The sequence below is a fragment of the Lates calcarifer genome, linkage group LG15 (genome assembly GCF_001640805.2).
Source record: "Lates calcarifer isolate ASB-BC8 linkage group LG15, TLL_Latcal_v3, whole genome shotgun sequence".
NCBI classification, from domain to species: Eukaryota; Metazoa; Chordata; class Actinopteri; family Centropomidae; genus Lates; species Lates calcarifer.
In genome coordinates, this window is record NC_066847.1 from 21,781,018 (window position 1) to 21,807,961 (window position 26,944).

A 26,944-nucleotide genomic window follows, 5' to 3' on the forward strand; every position below is an offset into this window, starting at 1 on the left:
TTTGCCTTTACTATAGAGACATGCGCATGTGTTATCACTGCAGACATCAGACAGGAAGCAACGGGAGCCTAAATTACATTACTCACCCAATACCGACCCTGTGTGAGGTAGAGTAGGTAGAAGCTGAGTAATCAGGAAAGCTAACACCCAGCAGGGTATTTAAAGACAAAGAAATGTGTTGGCACAGAGAGCACACAAGTTCTACTGTGGCAAAAGGAGTAAGCATGGCAATGAACGTGTGTAACTAAAGGCAGAAAATAGAAAATGACCCTGGGTGGGAGGCAGCAGTCATGGGAAACATGACTGTTGAACAAGGTCTTGTTAAGGTGGGCAGACATCACACCAGCAGCTAGTAATTCCTCTAAAAGGCTTGTCAATGTGTCACGCCTGACAAGTGGTGTGGGTGGACGGGGCATCTGAGAGTCGTGTAAAAGAAGATGGACTACCTGACGTATTTCTACTGACTGTTAAGATGTCTGGGTATGAGTATGTGTTTCACGTACCGTTGATAGTGCGTTCTTCAAACCGACGACCTGTGGTGAGGTAGGGGCACATGTCTCGTGGTCCAGGCATAGCTTTAATCTCTCCCTCTCAGATGTTAGTGAACTCAGGGCTGACTTCATGGTTGCGTGCACTGTGGCAACAAGAGGAAAAGAGGGGAGCTTCATCTACAAACTACTTTGTATTCGCTCAGAGCAGCGCACTGTAGATCCAGTAACAGCAGATTCACCGACAGCCTATCACACCATGCTTCTAATAAGATGGAACAAATTTTCATCATCTCCTATCGCTCAGCAAGCTACAATCTTTGTTTTATGACATTCATTTTACCACGCACTTCATAATCGGTGCTTGGGAAGCTACATTAATGAAACTGCTGGCAGTATTAATGCATCACTGTACTGGATTAAGCTCATCACACATCTTAGCTTTGCAATTCTGAATGTGCATAAATTTGGCAATTTAAATGCCAGCAGCATTGACAGCGATTGCCTGGAGCAACTTTCAAATCGTGATACCATTATGTATAACACAAATCATCCTCATTATTCCATGTCGAGCATCAGGTCTCTGAATAATACATTTCAATGAGGAGCAGCAGAAAGCTAAATTAGACCTTTATGGGACAATCTTCTGTTTACAAAAGAGATTTTCCAAGCTTAGTGGGGTTTTTTGTTTGTTTGTTTTTTTAGAAAATGTAAACTTCTCACTTAGTAACAGCTTGGGGGAAAAGCTGACAGGGGAACATCATCAGAATCCTAATGAATGAAAGCTGAGACAGACAGTTAATCAGTAATTAACAGCTGCCATGGCTGCATCATTGTCACTTCTATTTGTTATAAATAACAACACCATGCCAGTCCTATCTCACTTGCAAATTAGACACCAGGCAGACAGATTTATTGGACAAAACTGAGGCATGTAACAAATGATGCTCTGGTAGAGTTTCTCCCAGTTTGTTAAAAAAAAATATCTTAAAAGTCCTGAATGTGTCAGACAAAATCTAACTGTTAATTAAAATAATTTACTCACAGTCGGTGGCAATCCGGCAGAAGTCCTCCTGCAGCTTGGCCACATCAAAAGCAGAATCCAGTAATTCGGGGTCGGCTTTGTCATTGCCGAGTGCAGCGGTGGAGAGGTTGGGGTTAGAGGCGTGGAGGCGGATAGAGCCAGAGGAGATGCAGCTGGGTACCTACAGTAATGCAGGAGGGATAGAACTTCACTAAACACAAAAAAACAGATTAAGTATGATCACACTTTATTGTCACGTTGTCTACCTGCAGAGTTGTTTTGACATCTTTGTTGTAGTTTTTGCCACGCCATTTCCTTGGAAGTCTCTTTTCCTTCTTGGGGCTGTCGAATGTAGATGCCTAGTGAGCAATTAAGAGGATAGTCATGTTTGAAACAGAGCATTCTCATGTGACATTATTTCACAAGTGGCTGTGCAAGATGCAAAATGCATGAAGTTCTATATTTAGTAGCAAATGACTTGAGGGCAACAAAAATATTGGTGGAGAGAAATGAGAAGAGAAGACAAGACAAATTATTTTGCATAAAGTTCAAAGTCATATTGCATTTTGGACGTGATTCATTTGAAATCTGAATTGCAGTTATGATGACCAAACCTGCTTTGCATGTAAAGGTGAAAGGAAAATAGAGTGCTGACCTGCAGGGCTTGGATAGATGGAGCAGAATAGGTACGATGGAGAACTTCCATACTCTGAAGCAGGTGGTTGAGCTCCAGCAGGTAGGCCTCACAGACCAACAAGTCTGAGGAGAGTAGGAAAAAGGATCAACACTGAGGAAGAGAGAGAGAAAAAAAAGAGCAGCAGGCGAAAACCTGCATGTACCAAGCAGGACCGACCCACCAACCCTTCCCAGTACAGGCTGTAAAAATAGCTCATAACCTACTATTCATAAAGTCAGTGACTCCAGAAGATAGAAGTAGGTTTACAATGAGTATCCATAGGCTCAAGATGACCAAGAAGTCCTTACAAGCGTACATCTTCTGCCAAGATATGGGTCATAGCTTTAGCGGGGAGAGCAAAGCTACGCTAACTAAACCTGAATGACCTCACACAGCACGACCAACTCTTCCTGAGTCAGAGAGATGAGAAGATGAGTTAAAGAAAATGAGGAGTCAAGTTGTATCACCCCAGACTTGAAAGACCATTTGATGATTTTATGGACTAAGGGCAGTTGTTTCATGGTGTCTGTGCAGCCTTTACGGATGATCAATTGGCTGTGGTGGCTCTGTCAGTAACAGAGCTCACTTAAAAGAGGTTCCTGGATGGGCTCATAATGCTAATGCAGGCCAGTTGCTCTGGCTTGGACTGTGTTTCAGCAGAAGTACCAGCACAAATGGATACTTTTAGTTGTTGTGTACAAACATATGTGTGGGCTGTTGTGCAAATTTTCTGAAGTTTCTGGTTTCATAACTTGTAACAGCTAGAGGAAGTGTTACAGCACATCACCAGGGTCCTCATGCATGGAAACTGAGACAGTCAGAAAACAACAGATTCCTTCTTAATAACAACAACATGCCTGTCCTATCTTAACCTGTAAATAAGAGAGCAGACAGACAGATTTATTGGAATGGGAAAGTGGTCTCAGACTTTTGAACTTGACATTTCTGGACTTATCCACCAGCACAAAAATGTATCTTACAACTTCAATAAAAGTGCAAATAATCTGACCAATCTGACCAGAGTCTCAGCCTAATCAGGTCTTAAAATTTTATCATCTTGCTCAGAAACCAAGAGACAGGATTTGAAGTCACTTAAAATTATATAAACATGATATAAAATCCAAAGTAAGAAGTGTTTCAGGTACTAGTAAAACTCCACAAATCACAGGGGGGCAGCTCTAGCTCTGTTGTCTCACCTTTGGAGCACTTGTCCATGTCGTCAGATGACTGGAGCCAGGCTGTGACCTTGGCCTGGCTGTTGCAATTAAAAGGGAAGGCTCCTACAGAATGCACTGTGGACTGCCTCCGTACAGGCATGCACTGCAAAAGCAAACAAACCCAAAGGTCAGACCAAAAACAATCTGTCTCCTTCATGACATTCTTCGGTAGAGGGGCTTGGACTTCAGTAAATATTGCTGATGAAATGATGATAATCATCAGCAGAAAGACAGGAGAGAGCACTTACTTTAAACAGACCACATAGTTTCTGTTAATATTATGCTGTGTGGTGCACAAGTATACCTTTCTGATAGAGGCACTCTCAGCCACGCTGGGGGAGTTGGGCGAGGGGTAGTGGGGATAGTAGAAGGACTTCTCGTTAGGGTACATGGCAATCTCATTTTGCCGATAGAGCCGATGGTGGCGCAGCTTGGACACCCATTCATCAAACAGCTCCTGTGACTTAATCTGTAGAGCAGATACCACAATCAGAAATCAACACAAGGACAAGTAAGGTAGAGGAGTGTGTCGTGTGTGGAAAAACAGGTACAGTATGAGCAGTGTTTCCCTCTCGCACATATGTGCAGTAAAACACAAGGTCATTTTAAAGTCATTTTAATGTGGGCCTCTCTTCCAGGAATCAAAGGGAACACTCTGAATAATCCATGTTTTACCTAACTTCCTGTGAGCCAGCGGGGAATGCCTTATATTCATTAGCCTTGTGGTTTACCTTCAGGTGATAGATGTTTTCCTCAGCATCGAGATCGATGCACTTGGCTTTCTTCTTAATGGCCATGACAGAGAGACCCACGTCAATGCAGCCATGCAGTTTCCCTTTCTCAATCTGCAAGGCAAAGTCAACACATAATGAATATATGAATGGCACATATGAATATAACTGTATTGGAATGGACCTCATACAAAATGCAACAGAATGCTGATCAGATCGCATGCATTATTTTGTGTTTAAAGCAGCAATAATAGTCTTTTATTTTCTCAGCCCTGGCCAAGCAGAGTTTCTGAATGGCTATATAATTGATATACTGTATATTTATGCAAGATTGGCAGGTAAAATGCATCTATTGATTCCTATCTGTAGGAGATTGTGAGTGAATGAGGGCCCTTTGTATTTACAGGCACACATAGATATTTTAGGAAAGACAGCCAGCAGTACAACAAGAGCATTACAAAAGATACAGAGTGTCCTTTGTAATCTTCTGTAAGTGACATGCCCACATAGTATGCAGCCAGCAGGCTTTTGTACTCACATCAGCACTGCACTTGCCATACTTCAGGATGCCCTTGTCCAGGAAAAAGTATCTCTGTGGGGAGACAATGAGTGAATGAGATGCAGCTGGGATGATATGCAACATCTCTGACAGCGAGTCTGAAGTGGACTCTGATCATGACATAGTCAGCCTCTTGTTAATGTCTGTTGTTAATGTCTCTGCAGTGAGATGTTTGTCATCCCAGGCTCTAGTTTTGCATCTGCCTTCCGTTATTACTCCTCTCACTCCGCTGCACTCTTTCTCTTCCGTTCTCTTTTTAAATTCTTGGTGCTCTTACTGAACGTCATTAGAATTTGACTGTTGAAAGCACAAAGACCCGAGAAGCTCTGACTGTAAGTCAATACTAAATGTATACAGCTCTATTAACCAACAGACCATCAGCTAATGCATCTGAGAGGGAACACCAAGATATCTAGACAATATCATCCCAGTGAAAGCTTTTAGACAGACCATGACGAGGCACTGACCCAGGTCACATGTGACTCCTCTGTGGCTGAAATCATCTACTACATAACCTCATTCAATTATTTTAAAACAAAAATGAGTCATGTCAGCAGATTTTTTTTGTGCAGGGAATCTGGAAAGTGTAGGGTAAAACCGGGAAATGGACATGACGTTCAGTTGTGAAGTACGTCATTAGGTCTAACACTCTGAGAGATGAGTGAGTCTAATGTAGCATGGGTCATTTAAGGACCTCACAGGTGTCGGACTGTACCTTGTGCCAGCCCTTCATGGGCCACTTTCTTCTCTTTAGCATGTAGCCCTCCTGTTTCTGGGGCTCCAGGACATTGGCGAAGCCTCCGCGCAGGCCCTCCACTATTTCCCAGCTGTCCTGTGGGCACAGATGGTTTATGAGACACTAGCAGACACTCAACTTGTGTGCAAACATGCAGATTAAAGTTGCCCGGAGGTTTAGTAACATAAATTGAATGAATCAACCACAGCAACAGAGTCAAGGTCAGAGTCAAAAGCATATTGTAATTCGTGGCTGTAGACGGTGTTTAAATTTGATGCCTCCTTTCCATGTAGTGTCAGTCGAGTCGGTGTGAGGCTGTGGGGGATGAGAGTTTCATTGCTAAGTGAAAATTCAGCCTCATGAGGTTTGGTGTCAAGTGTGTGGCTTCCTAGACTTCGCTCACCTCATGGTCCCATTTACAAAATTAGCTTACCTGTCTAATCTCACTCTTCACAATAATCATTTCCTGTCTGAGATTAGAACGCTCACGTCCAAATCCCCTGCAAATACAAAGATTAAGACAATATTTCATCAGAGACTAATCCAGATAGCTCTGTTGTTTACTTCAGCTGTGATAATTCCAGGAAGGCAGCATAAACAGTATAAACAGAGGGATTTGTAATATCTTTTTGGATATTGCATCACTTCTGGTTCACAGTGCTTTTACTATATGTTAGTGCTGAAACGATTAGTTGATTAATCAGTTACAGAATATTCACAGTGGGACTCCACTGATTTTACACACAAATGTCAGTTTACTAATCTTAAGATGCACTACTTAGCTTGTGGAAACAACTGAATAATGTCTTTTTTGTCTCTAAAGAGGGTGTTCAAAAGTCTGAAAAAACAACCCCTGATGAGTGTGATGAGTGTTCTTGGCTTGGGCTTGGAGACATTACATACATTTGTAACACAAACAGGGGCTTTGGAATTTAAAAAGACATGGGAATTCACCAACAAGGACAAACCCCCAATGACTGTATAGCCCCCAAGGGCAGCGCTGAGAGCTGTGATACAAGTTTGACATAGATATATCCCATAAATACACGTTACTAATTCAATATCTTCCCTTTCCTGTAATATTGTGCTGGATGTCAACAAGAAGTGAACCGGCACATCTAAAGGAAGTCTCTAAAGTGCATGCTCTCCGCCTGACTGGACTTTGAAAAGATAATTTCTACCTGACAGAATGCACTAACCTATTGTGATACCTAACAGAATATGCTACCCTATTGTGATCAATTGTGATCAACAGAAAAAAATTTGTTTTTCTCCAGGCATTTTAAAATAACTCATTTTAGAGCTTTAATCACACTACTGCTAAACCCTGAAACTGGTTATCATACTGTCAGAATCTCATACTGACCCATGCCTAGTAGACGTGGATGGATATTTTTACCTGTTTTCACACTTTATAGGCTCAGCAATCAGTGAATCAAACCAAGATTAACCGATAATGAAGATAATCATTCAGGTGCAACCCTTTGTTTGTGTATAATGGAATATAATGATAATGCAGTATTTTAGGATTATGCCCTAATGTTCAGTTGTCACAGTTGTACCACAGTTGGATGAAAACTCAAGCACAAATGATCATGTCACAGCAGTCCAGAGGGACTCTGGCATCTTGGCAGAGGTTTGAGGTGGCTGTGTTTGTTATCGCAGTGTGTCCCTGACTGTTCCAGCATATAACAGTTCTGGCTAAATAAACTGTATCAGTCAGAGAGACTGAAAGCTGGAGGTGAGGCCATCTAAAATAAACCCTCATATCTTGGGGGGTGGGGGTGGGTGGAGATAGGGCGTGGCTTGCTCTTTCACTCTCCCTGAGCGCTTGTCAAATCTCCCTCTGATACAGTCACACAGTGAGTCACTGTCACATACTGCTTGGGCACTTTTTCCCAAGGTCAAGAGACAGTTTCACTGAGAAAGCAGTGACATAACTGACAACAAGATGTATGCCTACAGGGATAACTATCAGCGCAACAAAAATCAAGAATGTTTCGAGACAGAAACAAGAGCTTGAAACAAGGGGAAACAGCTAGCTGGGCTCTGTCCAAAGGTAATAAAATCCACCTACCAACCCCTCTAAAGCTCACCAAATAAAACTACTGTCTTGTTTACTAAATCAGTATACTAAAAATGAAGTGTAAATGTTGTGGTGTATGGGGGGGTTTCCGGTAAGTTGTTTTTCTTCCAGCCAAAAAATAGTTCAACACGTAATGCCCCTGTGAAACCACAACATGTTCGTACATTACTTCATTTTTTTGTACTGATCCTCCTGTTTCCAGTCTTAAGGTTTAGCTGATTGTCTCTGGGCTCCACTTTCATATTTGTGGAATAAATCAAACGCACTGAGACATATTTTCTTGAACTGGAAAATTAAAACAGCTGACAGTTGCTCCCAATAGTGAAAAGATTTTGATATCTGGTAATTTTATTAAAATCCCCTCACTTCAACACATTCATGCTCTGACAAGTATGAAACACACTGTGAGGTTCAGTGATGATAATGATCATGATGGATTCAAAATGAAAAACGTGACTTGGATTCATTCAAAACTAAAGCCTGAGCATGGTTGAGACTTATGATGTAGAAAATTGCAGTTTTAAGAGAATATTTGTTTGTTTGTTCAAAAGTTTTTCTCCTAATGAGAGCACTCTTTCAGTCCCTGTATTTGCTGTTACACTTAAGTGATGAGCCACTAGTGTCTGTAAGTCCTGTGGGGAGGACCGGAGTGAAACTTTATTACTCTCATTTCCAAACGGAAAAGCTGTTGAGGGTAATGAAAAATTAATGAGTCTGCTGCCTACAGATAAATGCTCAAGGCAAATGCAACAACAGTTTGTTCATGGCGCTAACATCTTCACTAATTTGGATGTGAGAGAACTACTTTTGAGGGAACTGTTGCAAAATTGTATTTTAGTTATTCAGAACTTCTTCGGAAGTAGTGCTGTGGTCTGAGACTAAGGCAGGTTTAATCTTAGCCTGCCTGAGACATATAATGCAAAGAGAGACACATCTGAGTCTCTAGATGTGGTTGTCTCCTCAGGCTTGCATTTATACAGAGCCTAAATGAAGCCTTGCAAGAACAACTGAGAAAACCACAGGATCTATTAGCAAAAGTTTGCATGGTTAAGGCATTTAGTGTCAGGTCATCCTCCTCCCATGACATAGAGAAATCCCTGAGGCCTGGCAGATACTATTTTTGCAAGTCACAAACTGCTTAATGAGAAAAAAAAGTTTCCTCTTTCAGTATGTATAATTCCAAGGAAATTATCGGTTAAGTGTAACATGACCACAGAGCTTTATTTCACCAGTGAACAGTGCATGATGAAGCGGCAGGATGTTTGTTGGTGACGTGCGACAAGTCTTACAGTGTCATCAGCTGGTGTGAGTTACCTGTCGACTGTCATGTTTCGATGAGGAGCTGCTGTTGCTGCGCGACAGGGAGGAGATCTTCTGTGACATGGCTGAACTGCGCTCCTCTGAACCCATCCTGCTGCGAACTGGCCGGTGCAAGTCTACGGCAGGAGTACCCAGAACATTCCTCGTCTGAGTGAAGAGGGGGTCATGAGAAGGGAGGTGGGGGGGGGGAGGAGAGAAAAATGGCTTTAAATAGGCAAGCCCTCTAAAAGCCTTTTAGCTGTCTCACTGAAAAATGCATTAGGTTATTTAGAGTGATTAGTTTTTCCACCCTTATGTAGCAGGAATATGGGATGTAATGAGAAAAGATGTACAGAAGAGTTCTCAACATCAGCAAATGAAATTGACAGACAGGACTGGAGGACGTAAATTGGTCTGTAAGTGAAGAGACCACAGGTGATGGATTGTCAGCAGTTAAGGGTCATATCTAATCTGAAGCTCCCACTAAAAGTATATACAGCAGGGTTGAAAGACATATTCACACCCTTTTATCTAAGTAAGAGTAGCAATAACACATGTAAAGGTACTAATACAAACAAATGTCCTTCAGAAGTTCACTTAAGGAAAAGTAGAGAACTATTATCAGCAGTAAAAAGTTGTTAAATAGTTTTTTTTTTTTTTTAAATACCTTTAAAAATGGATTCATGGTTTAAGTCATATATCAAGTCTCAATGCAAACACTTGAAGATGTCACCTAGTGCTCCGGGAAATTTCTGAAACATTGTTTAGACTAAACAAATGTTTGCTTAACTGAAAAAACACAGTCAACGGATTAAATCGAAACTCTTAACGTTTTCCTCTGAAATGTGTAAGTACTATAATGATGTAAATAATAAAGAGCACTGATGTAAACTCAATTGAACACTTGTTATTCTATTCACTGAGTATGAGCTCTGTCTTTGGTGGGATTTCAACCAATGGTTCAGTATTTGAGAAAATGACACTGATCCGACTCCACAGGCAGCTCAGTGACAGGGGAATAAAAGGCAAGTGTCACATGTAGCTACGCAGTGAGATGTGAGATGAACAGTGAAACGTAATATCATCACTTCATCACTTCAGCGGAGTGTGAAAATAATTGGGCCTCTTTAGAAAATGGCAACCTTCATTCAACTGCCACACTTCACACAGTCTAATTAACATTATGTGCGTGGTCTACCACGTCAGCACATAAAACCACATTTTGCTAATGCACTGCGAGTGGCAGTTTGTCATAGTACGGAAAGCTTAAAAAAAAACAGAAAAACAACCAAGCGCAAGGCACGAGTGTTTGTGTAAATCATGGCAGTCCATGTGGGAGCAAGCAGCAGGTCATTAGTTTAGCTTTACTGAGGATGCACAGCAGTACTGAGTTTTTGGACCATTAGATCTGAGTTCATTACTTTATTATGTGACCATCTGTGAGATTCTGTCTAACAGACAAGACATTTTATGATTATATTTGGGTTGTTTCTTTCTTTTAATCACAAGTATTCATTACACATGTTTGAATTATTCATTTTCTGACAGTTTACAAACCAATTAATCATCTACTCAGCTGCTCTACAATAACGCATTATTAGGCAAAACATCACATACCTGTGAATCAAAAACTTCAATGACATTTTTTTACTTGTAATTTTCCTGGAATTAAAGAATTTAATTATTTTTTTGGACAACAATGAAACAATTTGATGATATTACTGAGATTCCTCATATTTTCTAATCCTCCTGAAAGTAAAAAAAACTAAGCTCTTTCTCTATGCTTGAGTTTAGAGGCCACTTTCCTCTTAAAGATCCATAATCTTTTGTCACAATACAGTTATATAAAAAAAATTTCATGACAACTGAGTAAAGTGCATCCACTGATGAGGACCATAAGATAACACTGAAAGCCCTGTAAAAAACCTAGTAAGTGGACCTTATGTTTTTGGTCAAACCACACTACTGGATGATCATGCAAACAGTGTCTCCTCCCACCTTCAACTGAATCAGACACGCCACGTGTTGACTACCACTTTGAAGCGGCAGCAAGGTTAATCATATTACCTGCTCTGCATCCGCAAGCTTTGTGCTGCATTAATGGCCACAACCTCTTGTGTTGGACAGACAAAAGCGTGGTCATCTGAAACCTCCATCCTTTGGCCAAGCCTACACTACCTCTCTGCCTGTGGACCACAGGATGCGTTTTAGACTGATGGAGCTCGGCGCCCAAAAACGCAGCCACAGTGGTGGATCAAAATGGCAGGACGCACACACAAAACAGGGCCCTAACGGCAGGACAGCACATCTTGTGAATTTTTACAGTTCAATTATTGCTGCATGCAATTAACCAAACCAGGACAGAAACAGAAGACAGAAGCTATAGACAACCATGATTTATGACACACTAAATGTAATCTATCATTGTATCTATCTACCACAGCTCTGCCTCTCCGTTGCCTATGATTTATTCATCCACTTTCCACTGATCACACCAGCTATATGCAGGTCTGTCACACTGTCACCCTTGAGGACACCCTTTCATCTGATACAACAACACCACTTCTCAGGCTTTCATCACGGTGACGGCAGTGTTAGACGTCAGAGCTCCATTAGTTACCCTTTCTCACAGAGGAGTACACGCTCATTGAGGGCAATGAAGAAAAGCAGTTAAGTGATTGTAATAAAACTGTATTAAATTGCACAGGAGCTGTGTCAGGGATTAAGGTTACAGTTAGTATGGATTTTTACTTCACTTGACAGTTGTTGCTGTCATGTACAGATTGAAACATTGTAGACACATGAAAACACAGACAGTGAAAGTCTAACATACAGTGTAGTAAGTGGCTGTGGCTCATGCCTCAGACCATAGCTTGGTAAAAAGAGGGACACTGACAGGCAGTGAGTGATGAGTGTGCTTGTCCAGTGTGCCGGGGCCAAAAGAAACAGAGGGGATCACATGGACACTGACAGCTAGTGAGGACAAAAGATAAACACAAGCCACAGGGAAAATTCTACTGCCATCAAGACAGCCTCTTTTTCATATGAGTGCATGAACAAAAAAAGATATGCCAGCACATGTGCAGTGCATACACATGGACACAAGTCTGTAAAAACAAAAGCAAGGTTTTGCAATTAGGGGAAGTAAACTAATGGAAACAGACACTTTTTTCTTTTGTCAAGTTCTGGTTAACATAAAATCACAAAAAGCTATAAAAAATAAAGAGCTGTCTCGTGTAGCAGAAAAACTGCTGACTGCTGTATTTAAATAAATTAGTCTTTTGCAGTAAAGATGGCACTGACCTTTACAAAGAATGACTGTGATTCATGTGTCCCATTAAATTAAATATCTACCAGGCAGTAAGGACAAAGTCCATATCATGAGACACATCACAGCAACATCTCAACATTAATAAGTTGAAATTCAATTTGATTACACTGAGTAAATTGGTAAACTAAGTTTTAGTGGACAACAATATAATGATTTTCGAATAATACACAGTATATTCTCTAATAGCCAATACATCTCATTATGTATTATTTAAAATTGAATGTTGAGACAGATTTAGGTAAGATTTAACTTCTCATTAATCATTGTGCTCCATGATATCTTCAAATGAGACATTTTTCCCATAATACAAATATAATACAGAGAAATCCTCAGCAAAAATGAACTTTTTCCCAGGTGGGATAAAATGAAGGAAAATACTGAGAAATATCTGAGCATCATTATAAATCTACAATCATACAAGCTATAATTTCCTTGAGCGACAAAATTAACCTGACTGAAGTTCAGTCTATTTGTAGAATAAAATAAGCACTCATGTTAATCATTACTGGTAATTTTTCAAGCCCTCTAATCTCTTGTTAAATTAACTGATATATGAGCATGAAGACGTTCTTCTCAAAGTGTAGACAAAAGGCTAAGTGGTCTGTGTGAAGAGGTGACTGACATCCGTTGAATATTCCAGTAAAGTGTGGGTGGGTGGCTCCCACAACTGTTCTATAATGAGAAACCAGCATGGCGCTTGTGGGAGACAGATGTTTAACTAGCAGGGGTTTAAAAACTTGCACTGCTCGTCCTGATTTTCTCACTTGGCAGCATGATCGTCTTATCGCACAACAACCAGAGAACCTCCATCCTACTCATAGACTACAGAGAAAAAGACAATGTCCAAAATGTGTGCGAGATGTTATTAGCTGTGCTGTCTGTTGGTTGGTCCACCACTTTGGTCCACTCTGAAATATTTCAATATCTATTGTTTGGATTAACTTGAAATTTTGTGCAGACATTCCTGATTCTGTGATGATATGTTACACTGACTTTGGTGGTGCCCCCAACTTCTCCTTTAGAGCCATGAGGTCAAAATTTCTATTTGTTCAGTACAGTTGTTTATGACCAACTTACAAAACTGTTGGCAGTCCCATCAGCCTCAGCTATACTTTGTGTTTAGTACTAATTGTTTCAAGGATGTTTTTTTAGACGGTATGTAACATAGAGCTAACAGGAAATTAGAGGAGAGATATAGAAAAGACATGCAACTTGGGCTGCAACTAATGATTATTTTCATTATTGATCAATACACACCTTAAACCTCAGAATAACCTGACAACATGTGGACAGGTTGTTCGCATTGTCTTCAAATAGATTGTTGTGTCTAATATTCTCATCACAATTGACCAATCATTTCAGGTCTACATGCAACAAATGTTTTCGGGTCATGTTGCAGTGTCTTAAACCTCTGACCTACCAAGATCTTTGATGACAAACATATTCTTATCACGATTAATCATCTAATTCTAATGTGTACTGTAATGAAAACCATATCAATATCTGCAGGTGTTTGAAGAAACTGCTCCACTTCACCAGCTGCTGAGATTTCTGCCTCTTGAAGATGAAACGCTCTGTTATGGAACACAAACTCCAGTTTTGTTAGTTTAAGGCGTACCACAGAACTGTCAGCAAATCCTTGGTCAGCTATAGATCTTGGCTGAAGTTAAAGATGGCTTAATGTCCTTTTAAGCTGCACTAACTAGATTGACAGGAGCTGAAAGCCCTCTATTACATTCTGCAGTTCATGTTGCAGATGTTCCTCCGTCCGTCCACTGTCTCCAGAGTCTGCCAAAGGGACTGACAAGCCTAACAAGCTTTAAGGCATCATTAGGATGTGACTCACCGGAATAAACGTCTATTGGTTGAACCCCTACAGTGCAGCTTTCTTAGGAAATGGAGTCATGTTTACAAAAATGATGCCACTTAAACTCCTTTGGCAGCTGATGCAACACAGTAATTCAAAGGAATTGGGTGGGAATTGACTCTAAAACACACTCCCATCCCTCAGAAATATGAAGTGAACTTATTTCAGGAGAGACAGCAGTACTGCTGGAGTTCAGTAATTAACAGTGAGACAAAGTGTGCCTAAAGCTGCTCTAGAGATGGGCATGGCCCCTGGAGAAAAATGAGTCATCTTAAAATATAGATAGAATATTGACTTTTACCAAGCTGATAAGATGATATTTAGATAACCTTTAAATACACACAGGTTCACATAATCTCTTAAATAACATTTCATATGCAAAACCCAGCTGGGAGAGTTGAATTATATTCCAATTCAGAGCCAGGAAAAGCAGTTGCTCCACATGTTTATGAGACCTATGTTTATGAAGGAGCCAATGTTTATGTATAAGCAAACAAAGCTGCAAGAAAGGCTATAAATAAAAAACTTATTTTATTTCATAAAATGAATCGTTTTTCAGCTTGAACAGAATCTAAAGTGATTCTCTCTGATGCATGACAGGCTGATGAAACAGAATTATCTAAACAGAGGAAAATCAATGTTGATTTAAAATGGCTCCAAAAGGCAGAAATCGCTCCAAGCTTCTCTCTGATCTTTTTTTTTTAAAGCTCTGAAACAATCAGCCTAAACTTGAGAAAACAAATGACCTCTGCATTCACCACACACGTAACATTGGTGTTGTGGTAACCACCTTATCTCTGTAGTCCACTAGCCGTTGCCTGACAGGCCATCCCTCTCAATACAGCTCTTTGGCAACAAAGCAAACTCTGGTAGCTCTGGTGGGGAAAACAAAGAGCCATTTACCTTCCCTCTAATGCTGTCCGTCCATCTATCTGGATAAACCCCAATCAGAAACTGCCTAACTTTGACTGTTTTTAATTTTCCTCTGCTGGATAACTTAATCAGAGGCTGGTTTGTCATGAGCACACAATTCCTTATTCTTCCTTTTTGTTTGCTTTGGAAACAACACAGTCATTAAGAACATTTTCTGATAGCTGCTGCCCACTAAAGAAGACACACTGGGCTCTTATTTGCCGCATCTAAAAGTTACCACTTTAATAACAGTAATCATATTACATCTGTGCATTATGCTGCCCGGGATGATGCCACTTAGTCTTTGTTATCTAATTATTGAAATGCAGGAAAACTAAGGGAAAGAGAAACCCTAATATAAAAGGAGCAAAGGGAAGGGCAGATTAGAAATCAGCAGCAAACAATATTCTTCTAATAGTGTGGCCACAGTGAAATCTTTTGCAACACAGAGAATATTGTGATTTAACACTGCAATATACCTGCTTTTTATTATCCCATATTTCTTCACTTCATTTCTCTGAGGGGAAAAATTTAACCTCATGTAACGATTTGGTTTAATATATGCATTAGAAGAGACAACAGATTCAACCCTCGTGTCTGTCTACCTGGCTGGCTAGCTGAGCTCAGCTAGCCTGGCTCGGTGCAAAGGTAACAAAATCTGCCCAACAGCACCTTTACCGGTAACTAATTAATTAATTTTACCTAATTTCTTTAATTAAACTGTGCCTGGTCAAGAGACAGTCCGGCACAAAACCCCTCCATGAAATGATGATTTGCTGTTTTTATACCTCAGTTTTTATATATATGTATTATATAAATAAGACATAGAGTGTTATTAAGTGAGCTTTACAGGGGCCAGCAGGTGGATTTTGTTACCACTGAACAGAGTCAGGCCAGCCAATGTTTATGCTAACTGGGTGCTGGCTGTAGCTTCCTATTAACCATACAAACATTAGAGTGGTATCAATCGTCTCAAATTCTGTGAGGATGTTTCCCAAAATGTCAAACTAAATGGCTTTAAAATGGAAGGCATTTGAAACTTTTAAGCACTCTTTCGACTACCAGATTGTATTTTCTAGGAACTCAGTCAGAGCACTTGCGTGAAAATGACTGAAAATGTCCATCTAATTTCTTCAGCGGCAAACACAGACAACTGAGTGCTCTCTTCATTCTCTCATCAGTGGTGCCTCACTCTTTTCAGTACGCGAGCTTCATGATGGTGTGATCATGAGATGATGATCGCTGCATCAACAACCCATGGCATGGGTTCTGATTGGGGACGGAATAAGAGAGGAAGACAAGCAATTCACATCTGAACACAACATTTCTTAGATTGTGTTATTCAGAGCCAGAGTGATTAGAGTTTCAGATAGGTTTCCTCAAGAGGCTGCAATCAGTCGAAGCGTAGAAGTAACACCGCTGTCTCAGTCTGATCAGCTTCTTATCCAAGTCTAAAGAGTTATCGTTGCAAGTAGAACATGAGCAAGTGCACAGGAAACAGAGAAGTCCTTAAATTCACTCTCTTTTCCCCTGTGAAAGACTGTCACTTTTATCAGGAGGAGTAATTAATTGCCTTCTCCAGCCAATACTTCTGCCCTGTATTCTTTCCCAAAAAGACCTGAAAAGTGTAAATGGGAATAAGGAAAAAAAACTCTCCTCTTACATCAATCTGCAGAATCAGGGCACCACAGAAGTGTCTAGAAGTCTTAAAAATATATTCTTCAAGCAATATCACAGGTCAGCATGGCAGCACCCAGCAAGCAATTAGCCCAGAGGACTGACACACAGACAAAACTGGCTTCATCCCAACATGAGATCTATTATTCATTAGTACATCTCTTGACCAAGCAGGGTAATGTTTTCCAGCCCACGTTTGTGAGTGTGTGTCCGTGTGTGTGCGGCCACACCTTCTCTGGAAGAGACGCACAGATGGTAACGCCTGCTCCTGATCTGCTTAAGGCGGCGTGGTGAAAGGTTGCCAAGGCCAGAGGGAACCACTCCAAAAAACAGGCTCACGCTGCTGAGCTTAAAGCGCACCGCTGTTGTCTGTAATCTTATGTTTTCAACAGTATGAAATGGAGTATGAAGCTTTCTCTACTTATCATATTCAGAGGAAAATGCTCACAGTTATGATGGTAATAATGAGAGAGAGAGAGAGATAAAGTCCCTTCTTGCTAACTTCCTAGGACATCTTTTCATTCATGTCTTCCTCTGTGTGACATATAAGTGGCTCTGTTTCACACACCAACACCACAAAGCATCCTGTTAATCTACCACATCCTCAACACACTCCCTTCCCTGACACACCTCCATCTTCCCTCTCTCTATCTCTTTCTCTTGTCTGAGGTCCTCTCCTTTGTTACAGTCACAGTGTGTGGGGGAGCCTGACAGCCTCATAACTCAACACTGGCTCATTAGGACGCAGACACTCACAGACAAAAGAGTGGGGTGGGAATTTTTTTTTAAATAACATGAATACCATAAACTTCATGGTACAAAGTGGTCTTCACTTTGTGCCACATGTGGGGACTTGCATGACAGTACGATCCAGCTGTTGCTTCCCCCAAAATAAAGATTACAGCGCTTACGACTCAAGCACAGCTCTGATTAGGATGCAACAGCAGTGTCTCCACCTCCACTCTCATATTAATTTAAAGGTGCTGAACCATGGTAGAGGATGATGACACTGAAAGGGTCCATGTCATTGTTAGCATGCTGATCCTTTCTTGTAACAAAGCACAAAGCCAAAAAATGGGCCAAAAAAAAAAAAAAAAGGAATCACAAAAAAGCAGAAAGAACATCTGCACTGCCACAAGCAATCTCAAAGTCCTTCGAGTGCAGATATATTTAGACATGGCATCGTCTTCCATTACCTTCCATTTATGGACAGACAGAGATGGATGGCTGTTTGAGAGGAGCTACCACATCTTGTGAGATTTACTTCATGCCTGAGCTCTGACAACTACTTCAGTAAAGCATTTCCTTACTGAGTGGACTGGAGTACAGATGAGCCTACAGTATGAATCTCTATGTGTTATAGTATATCATAGCAGAAAGACTGTCACAGCACCAGAGGCTGACTCAAACTGTAGCTTCCTTAAAGTGACAAAAGGGTGGGATGCCAAGACAAAGCTGCACTGAATTTTCATCTCTGACAAGCTTGTATTTTTGTGGCTTGACTGCAGTTGTGCTGCAGTGTGTGTTGTTAGCGGTGCAATCACATCTCAACCACAAATCTTTGAAGTTGATCTCCTTTGCTATTTGTAGAAGTTAACTGTCCTAATTTTTACTGTAGCTTCAGATGAATCTATAAACCCGATGATTAAATTTTCACTATATGATGATAACAAGAGAAACACACAACTTCATTTTACAGACCAAATTATTGACAAAAATCTGCACAGAACTGCCACTACAAGTTCAATATGCTAACAAGCTGCCATTTAAATGTTAGAAATTTTATTTTTCTTTTCATTCATGCGGCTGCAATGACATGATGAAAGCAGTTTACTAACAAGACTAACAGACTACAGCCACCCTCGTAGCTCTAAGGCTGTTCTTTGGTACAGCAGTGCTTTGAGCTAAATGCTGCTTTAATCAGCATGCTGACATGCTCACAGTGATAATACTAACATGCTGATGATTAGAAGGTTATATTTACCACATTCACCATTTAGTCTAGCCTGTTAGCATGCTAACATTTACAAGTTAGTACTCAGAAGATGATGGGAATGTCATTAGTTTCTCAGGGTCACAAACCAAAGTTTGATCTGATGGCAGTGCTAGCTTAATCCTAGGAGATCATCAAAATCATTCGAATTTATCCTCTTGGGACCTTGAATATCTGTAGGAAATGTCACAGCAATCCACTCCTGTGGTTGTCCTGATATTAAACTCCGAAACACAAATGTCAACCTGCACTAAAGGTAAAGTCAGAGATCGCTAATGTCATTAGGATTCATCCTCTGGGGAACATGGATGTCTGCAAATGTGTACAAGATGTCATGGTAGTCCATTCAATACTTGAGATATTTCAGTCTGGACATTGTCATCCCTAAAGCTATGACTTAAAATACTAGAAGACAGCACATAAGATGATCTATCTTACATTGCTAAAAAACATACACAGTCTTTAGAACATATGATTCTAAATAAATGTCCAGGAATGCAATGCCTTTCTTGTTTCTGAATATATAATACACTGATGTGTTTTTTAGTCAGTTTGTCAAAACTGCAAATTGTGAAAAATATGATACTGCACTGCTGTGTAAACAAGCAAGGATTATGTTTCACTGATCCCGTCGGACTCAAAACTGTCTCCCTTTGGCAGAATCTGAGCAGAGTGACCACTGGTCAAAGTCTGACAATGACAGTTAATTAGGTGGCATCAGGACAAAGCCCCAAAACCATGAATTTGAGCTCTAATATGACTGATCTGTAAATGAATATGTAGAAGATACATATTGGGGTTTAGGCAGACAGAGATACATATCAGTCAGACATAGAAAACGGTATTGAGGAAGTCACATTCACTTAAGTACGTATAATTGACTGAATGAATATTAACGAAAAATCATAAAATTAGACTGTTCATCATTATCATGTTGAGGAGTTGAGGAGCTACTTGTTTAGTGTAAATATGACAATTACAAGCCATGTCACTTGCAAATATTTGACCAAATGGGAAAAACTCCACTAAAGATGAATTGAAAATATTATTTCAAAACCTAAAGTCTACATTATTTAAGCACATCGAAGCTTCCATGAACATTTTGAATAATTTAGTCCTACAAACCAAGAGAATGGTCATGGGTGTATAGAGGAGTTCAGTAGAACCTTGTCTTGTGTGCTAGACGAGGTGTGCTATTGTTTTTAAGTTAAAAGTATCTCTTAGTGCAGGTGTTGTTAAAATTTCATGCTGATATCTGGCAGTCTCTGAGGGAGTTTGGAAATCAGCCCTCTAACCACCTTCTGCCTCTCAGGTACCTGAAGGAAGCTAAGGACAAGAGCAGCTCCCTGCCATTAAAAAGCCATATCACTGATGAGATCATTGATTGGAAAACAATCAGACAAACAAAATTATGTGCTATAAAGAAAGGCACTTAGTGAAACTCTTAATATTATTATTTGTTGATTTGTCCTTGCTACACTGCAGCCCTTGGCATCATTGTTTTATAAAATATTTTCAAATTATATTACTTTAAATGTAAGATAATGCAGGCAGGATCTATAACTTTAGTCTCTGTATTGTATGCTTCCTACCACATCTACCTGTTTACATATAAAAACACATGAATAATTTATAGAGGCCTACTGCCCACGCAAAAAGAGCCAACACCTGCCACATGCACAAGATGCTCACAACAGCTGCTCTGTTGGTTCTATTTATCCACTTCCTGTATTATTCACCTGCTGGTTAGTGAATATTAATAAAAACAATTTAAAATTTATTTTTATTTGTTATTTTTAGGGCAGACCATGGAGCAACACTGCAGAGGTTACAGTACGACTAATGTATCAGTACATCATTATGGTGACACTGGCATTTACAGCTCTAATGTATATACTCAGCACAAGTCAGTGGAATCTAACAGATTATAGGTTGTGTAGATTTATATAAAGATTCAGCTTGATGCCAGGGGAAAACTGAAATTACGGTGGAGGTGACCTCATGCGATGCAATGCCCCACTGCTGTTTTAACTACATGTCTTGTACAGGCAAAGATGTTTGTCTTTTTTGTTTTTTTTTCTGCTCCTGCTACATTCCAAACATTGCACTGATTCCTCTCCCTCACAGGCTCCCTGTGTTTGACTGTAATCATTCATCTGGGTGTGATAGGAACGAAAAAACCTCAAGAGCTGCATGGGCGACAACTTGACCACCAAACAAACCTCAGTTCCCCAGAGAACATAGCTGGCTGTGACAGTGGAAGAAGAGAAACAGAATTTTACAAGCTCACAAGTATTCATTTTAGAAGCATTACAACAAGCAAAGTCGCTGATCTTTTTAAGTTTACTATTGTAAATCTTTATCCTATACCTGTGCACCAATCTGAGGCAGGATTTTACATATCATCTACTTTCTTCATGCCACGTCATGACAGACATTTTCTACTGAAATTCTCAGTGGCCCCTATTTGGCCTCACACATGTTTGGACACACACAGCCCAAGCAGCACCTGAAAAGCCTCCTCTGTTGCACTGTTGATACAACTCCCACAAGAGCTGAGGCGACACACATATTCTGAATAGTAGTATTTTACCAAACAGCTTTAACTCAGCCATACCCTTTAGGATTACCACAGACATTTGACTACAAAGCTTTCGCACAAGCCCCATAGTCAACATGAGAATCACTATCATTATATTGGGATTTACACAGAATTGTAATTATCAGGAAGTGTACTGATAATGGACATATATATTTCCTTACATCTGCCATCTACATAGTAAAAGAAATACAGTAAACTCATTTATATTCCTGTTTTTGCTCTAACACTGTGTGGTGAGTATGAGATGCTGAGCTCAAACCCTGATTAAATCTGAAAATGGATCCTGTCTGCACTCACTATCACACACACCTACATCCACTCAGCATGAGAGACACAGCCACTCATAAAGACACATTATTCATAGTTTTGGCTTGCGACTGGGTTATACTGATGGCTTGCTCCTGTTATAGCAGAGACCTATAGTATAGTAGGTTTATGTGCAAACTAACCCTCCACAACTTGTCTTTACTTGTCTAGAGAAATAAAGCAAGGGGGCTCAGAGTTACCATGGAGACTGAGGGAGATCTATTAGTGTTTGTTTGTTTGAATTACATGTAATGATCATACCCACACAGGAATACAGCAAAACTGTTGGGATAACCCTACAGGCGTTTAACTCAGGTGGGATGCCTGACTTTGAAATGTAGTTTAGTGTTAACTTTGAGACTTTACAAGTCGAGTGAGCACTCTGAGGGGGTTTAGCAGCACTCTGTGTAACTGCTGTGAAATATTTCAGTAACATGTCGCTTCAGAGAGCTTGAAAACTTAACTTTAAATGCACTTGTCATATTCAACTGACTGTGGTCTCACTGTTAATCCCCGGAGGAGATGACAAGTCTCGCTTTTTGACGCTGTAAAAGACAGAGTTAAACTATCTAGTAAAGGATAACTAAACAAAAACGCACTCACCTTGACAGAGTTACGGATGTGATTTCCAGGTTATGAGGGCGAAGAGAGCTTGAAGACGGTCGGTCGCTGAAGAAGTATTTAGCCTACGTAAAGGAGAGAAACACATCAGATAAAATAAAACTCAAAATGATAGCCTGGACCAAACAGCATGTCCTTCTCCACTCTAACATGCACACACATGCACCGTCTGCACGCAGCCCCGCTCTGAACAGCATCAATTCCTCCACCGTTGAGTGGAGGAGGGAGGAGGCGGCGCGTGAGCGGCGGAAGCCATCTTCTCCAATTAAAATGCAGAACGGCGCTCGGCGTCACCTTTTATAGGGGCGGGGCTTGTATCATTGACAGCATCTTTTCCGTGACGTTTTGGAGAGGATCCCCACCCCCCCAAAGCAAGGACAAACACAGTTAAACTCACCACTCATTAGTCATTTAATTACAGGGAGTTTTAATTATCTTGCCATTTCAAATTTGTTTTAATCTTAAATTCCCCAATTCATTTGTACATAAGGATTGGAATTATCATCACACACACACACACACGCACACACACACACACACACACACACACACACACATACACACGTATATATATATATATATATATATATATATAGAGAGAGAGAGAGAGAGAGAGAGAGAATGACAAGGTAACAGTTATCAGAAACAAACAAGAAATGAACTCAGAAAGAAAAATGACAGAATGACTAATGTGATGATATACCGCCACCTGCTGGGTAAATTGCGGAATACAGATTTTCAGAAATGTAGTCGAAAGAAGTGCATCTTCTACAAAAATAATTCTTCTATTAAAAAAAAGATGACCATTAGACTTAATAAAGGACAAACACAGCATTAATAATATGATCTTGAAAGTGACAGATTTTCTTCTGAAACAAAAATAACATCAAAATCACTATTATCTTGATTACCCTTAAGAAGCTGCCCTCTTGGAAAAAAAAACAAAAACTCACAACTTGTGATTATCTGCTATATTCAGCAAGAAATCTGCACTGGTCCATTTGCTGTGTTATTGTTTTTTTTCTGAAAGTCTAAATGAGAGGCTGTTACATCACTCAAGGTTGCAGGCTTCCTGCTCAAGGACTGTCACAAAAACCCTTTCACAGTGAATCAGCCTGACTGCAAAAGATTATGTGTGAAAAGGCATTTTTTCCTTTCATGCTGGTGAGCTAGATATGGTCACTGCAGCACCTACAAAACAGAGAGCTGGATTCCGTAACACAAGCAGCACAAAGCTCAGTGGTGAACTCTGTGACACATATTGGGGGGGATTCAGCTGCATACAAATGTTCCTTTCTGAAAAATTATAAAGGTTACAGTAAAGACCAGAGTATTCATCTGTGCAACATTATGAATTTACTGATGCAGAATATTTCTTCTGTGTGAACTGTGAAGGCTCTGAAGGTTGTGTCTTTTATTTTACCCTCAAGATCAGCTGTGGCTTATGGGAGTCTTATATAAGACCATTATTGTATAATATAACATAAGCTCTAATGAATATTGCAAATGAAATGTGGGGAATCAAAGAGCAAATTAACAATGTTTGCAAATTGGCTCGACTGTTTACTATACTTACAAAATACTCAGTGAATACTGAGTTAAATAATCAGCCTGGAAAGTTGATTTGAAGAAATAATGAGTCACAGACTCAAGATCCAACTATTTTATTCTGAGCATATAAGAAATCTTACAGCTTTTACAGTCAGGCATTATTTTTGTGCCAACTAGTTTTTGGAGGCAAATTATAGCCATTATAATTCTGCTTTTACAGCCCACTGAATATCTTACAGACTGTAGAGGTCTTTTAAAATTGATTAAAAAAAATCTAAATTTATTGCATTCAGATATTTGAGTCACCTATCTGAATGCATGTATTTTGAGATTTGTTTTGAGATAATAAACTAAAGTGCCCAGCATTCAAAAACTGTATTCAAGATGAACTAATTATAATCTAAAAAAAACTGTGCCTAAATCTAAAATGAAAAATTCTAAATTAAACATTCAGGCTGCCAAGGATACTTTCATCTTGTATTTTAGCCAGATTAGCTACTTAGATCCTGTGACTGAAAGAACATAATCTGACAGGACAGACTTGATTGTTAATTCTTGATAGCCCAGGGGTAAAGTATGAATTTGACCAATCCAACTGGAGCAACCTAATGTTTTGACTTGATTTTTAAAAAAATAAGAAATTGATAGAATTTCAGCAACTTGATATAGTTTTTTTTCAGATTATTTAATATTTTTAAAGTAAAATATTTCAGTGATGATGAAAATCACTGGCATTTGAATTTATATGCATGAGGTTATCCATGGAGGTAGTAGCAGTTGATCCCAAAGAAGTCATGTTTTTTCCCTGTGACTGCGTTGTCCCTCAGGTCCACAGTAGCATGCGCGATGGATCTGTTGAAGTTGCAATGGACTTCAGACTTACTGAATGCATTTTGAAAGTCTAGGAGGCTGAGTGCTGCATTTTCTCTGCCCATAATCCCAACTCTGTCAACTGGGTGAATACCAGGCAGGATGGGAGGCCTCGGCAGGATGCAGGGGTTAGAGATATTGTGCGATAGCCCAGTATGTGAGTTAATATCTGCCTGGTCTTTGGATACAGCTGAATGACTGTGGCTGAATGAATTTCTTCCAACTTTAAAATATTGCTTTTTGCAGCTTGGTTCATCACAGAGCTCAGTCAGGCTTTTCTCTCTGTCGATCTCTCCCTGGGAAAGTGGGTGGTTGTACAGGTCCGGGGATCGCTCTGTGTCTGTGATCCAGGCAGTGTTAGCCTCTTGGCTGCTCTGTGACACAGGTGCTTGCATGAGACTTTCATCAAAATGGACTTTGCAGTTTTCTCTCTCCCTGTCCTCAAACACAGAGTTTTTGCACTCAGTTTGCTGCCTATGTGCCTCCTGGGACAGCTCAGCGCTCTGCACTTCTGTGAAGCCGGTGCTGTTCTCTGATTTACCATGGTCCTTTGGATTTAAATCTGGTGCCTCGTTATGCTTAACTGTGATCTCTTGTGGCCTATGTTGGTTTGTAGTAGCTGTAGCAGTGCCTTGCTTTGGAGCTGAAGATGGATTTAGGAGCTCAGCAGCAGTGGGACTGCAGGTCCTCCTCCCCACACAGCTCCCACATTTTCTTACACATCCTTGTTTTTGTTTAGAGGGAACAAACACAGGATAAGACCTTTCTCTCTGTAGGGAAAAGAACTCATTAGGATTAGTGTTGCACACTGGAAATGTTACTGTAAAAAGGTTCACTTTTCACAAGTATTTTACCAGTGGTGCAGTTTGTGAATTCATCCCAGTGGGGTCACTCATTTTTTCTTTGAAGTCATCGATCTTCAAAGGATTTGCTGGCCCAGATCCTTAAAAAATATCAAATATTAATACTAGATTATTGATTATTGGCTTCAAAATCATATAAATCCAATTAGTGGACTATTTATGACTTCGCAAAGTGGTTCTACACACTAGCCTTTGTTTTCTAATACCAAGCTGTAGTCTGTGTCTTCATTACCTGTGTAGTGCATTTGATAAGAGGTGACCCAGTGTGTCCTCTCCAGATTTTTCAGCATGTTGCATGCCCGCTCAGATAACGAAAGGTCCCAGTCACGAAGTTTAGGGTTAGGCAGCACTGTCTTTGGAGGAGTTGGGTAGAACACTTGGTTCTCTCCCTTCAATGGCTTTGCATTCTGGAGTTGAATGTTGTAAGACATTTCATGTACTGCTGAACTTCAATGACAATGTGGATCCAAATGTTTGATTACTCACATCCAAGAAGATGTGGTCTCCTGACCATGTAACAGCCTTCTTTCTGGTTTTTATTGGTGTCTCCAAGATTTCATGTCTGTATGGACCACCTTTGCATGGAAATAAAGACATCTTATAAACCCATCTGGAAATATCTATTCTATTGCCCCCTTTTATCACAACATATTGCCCTCATACCAATAGTTTTGCTCAGCAGAGTGATGTCCGGTGCACTGTTTGGGATGAGAGGGCTGAGGTAAGATTTGGAAGCAGCTCTGACTCCTGTCTCAGGGTCATCTGGAGAGCGGAAGGACGGGAACATTGTAAACCGGGAGATATGGGATGAATACGGATGTTCCTTTGGAGCTGCACTCTTTATCATCTTCTCCCTGAAAATGACACATAAGTGAAGTGTATCACATGTTTGAGGCAGACAAAATAAAACTTAAATGCATGTGGAGAGTCAATGCATTATGTGTTCATGCAAGTACTCACGCTATGTTTACATCAGTTGGTTTTGGTACACTGAGAAAAGAAAGAAAATGCTCATCATATTTAGTCACCACTGAGAAATGAATTTTAGGAGTGTTAGGATTTCAGTAAATATGTTCATAGTTTAAAATTATTATATTTATAATAAATCAATGGTCACTCACAGCTGGTCATTGAGACGAACTTTACTCTTCTTCCTGCCAGTGTTGTTATAATACTGTTGACTGGTGATACACCTGTTAAGGTTAAATAACATTGTATTATTAGGCTCCATTTGCTGTACTACATTTTTAGTTCGGCAACTATTTTTGACTTTTCTAAGAATGTTTCTAAACTTACTCAGGTACGATGGCACCTTCATAACCACAGTGATAATGGCCAATTAAATCAGGTGGGACGCCGTGGTCTAGTGAAGACCTGGGCTCCATCTGGCTGCTGAAGCTCAGACTCTTGACTCTTAATAAAGGTGGGCAACGGGAGGATGAAATGCTGAGGAGGGAATAGTACATGAGGATGAATATATAGCAAATTAAGCCAAATCTGTGCTGAAACTGTGGAATCTGCAGTTAATCAGTACT

General features: G+C 40.1%; 2 protein-coding genes across 7 annotated transcripts in view; both read right to left on the bottom strand.

Annotated features, from left to right (window-relative positions):
- osbpl3b (oxysterol binding protein-like 3b) overlaps nucleotides 1–22,378 on the bottom strand; it is a 29,997-nt gene extending 7,619 nt beyond the window's left edge. Inside the window, exons 1-12 of one of the 6 annotated variants that reach the window (XM_018688678.2) lie at nucleotides 22,286–22,378; nucleotides 22,108–22,190; nucleotides 8,832–8,984; nucleotides 5,411–5,527; nucleotides 4,675–4,728; nucleotides 4,137–4,250; nucleotides 3,710–3,874; nucleotides 3,385–3,508; nucleotides 2,168–2,271; nucleotides 1,779–1,871; nucleotides 1,534–1,693; nucleotides 504–634 (exon numbers count right to left, since the gene is read on the bottom strand). In XM_018688678.2, coding sequence (XP_018544194.1) covers nucleotides 504–634; nucleotides 1,534–1,693; nucleotides 1,779–1,871; nucleotides 2,168–2,271; nucleotides 3,385–3,508; nucleotides 3,710–3,874; nucleotides 4,137–4,250; nucleotides 4,675–4,728; nucleotides 5,411–5,527; nucleotides 8,832–8,927 — 1,158 coding nt within the window. In that variant the 5' untranslated portion in view covers nucleotides 8,928–8,984; nucleotides 22,108–22,190; nucleotides 22,286–22,378. Of the gene's footprint in view, nucleotides 1–503; nucleotides 635–1,533; nucleotides 1,694–1,778; nucleotides 1,872–2,167; nucleotides 2,272–3,384; nucleotides 3,509–3,709; nucleotides 3,875–4,136; nucleotides 4,251–4,674; nucleotides 4,729–5,410; nucleotides 5,528–5,864; nucleotides 5,932–8,831; nucleotides 8,985–22,107 lie in introns of all 6 variants that reach the window. The other 5 variants (XM_018688699.2, XM_018688684.2, XM_018688692.2 and 2 more) reach the window with 5 other exon arrangements.
- Nucleotides 22,379–24,321: 1,943 nt separating this feature from the next.
- Nucleotides 24,322–26,622, bottom strand: LOC108885722 (uncharacterized protein C7orf31 homolog). The gene is made up of 7 exons (XM_018680148.2): nucleotides 26,531–26,622; nucleotides 26,370–26,399; nucleotides 26,073–26,263; nucleotides 25,896–25,984; nucleotides 25,642–25,816; nucleotides 25,401–25,489; nucleotides 24,322–25,316 (listed from the first exon to the last, which is right to left on the bottom strand). Exons 1-7 carry the CDS (start codon nucleotides 26,620–26,622, stop codon nucleotides 24,432–24,434), a joined length of 1,551 nt encoding a protein of 516 aa, XP_018535664.2. The 3' UTR covers nucleotides 24,322–24,431.
- Between the last annotated feature and the right edge of the window lie 322 nt (nucleotides 26,623–26,944).

What these genes read in the sequence shown, in the direction of transcription:
- LOC108885722 (XM_018680148.2), bottom strand. Translation starts at nt 26,622, where the DNA reads ATGTTATTTAACCTTAACAGGTGTATCACCAGTCAACAGTATTATAAC. An exon ending in GAGACCACATCTTCTTGGAT is followed by an intron (nt 25,817 to 25,895) that starts GTGAGTAATCAA and finishes ATTCAACTCCAG; the next exon opens with AATGCAAAGCCATTGAAGGG. An exon ending in ATTCACAAACTGCACCACTG is followed by an intron (nt 25,317 to 25,400) that starts GTAAAATACTTG and finishes TTTTCCCTACAG; the next exon opens with AGAGAAAGGTCTTATCCTGT.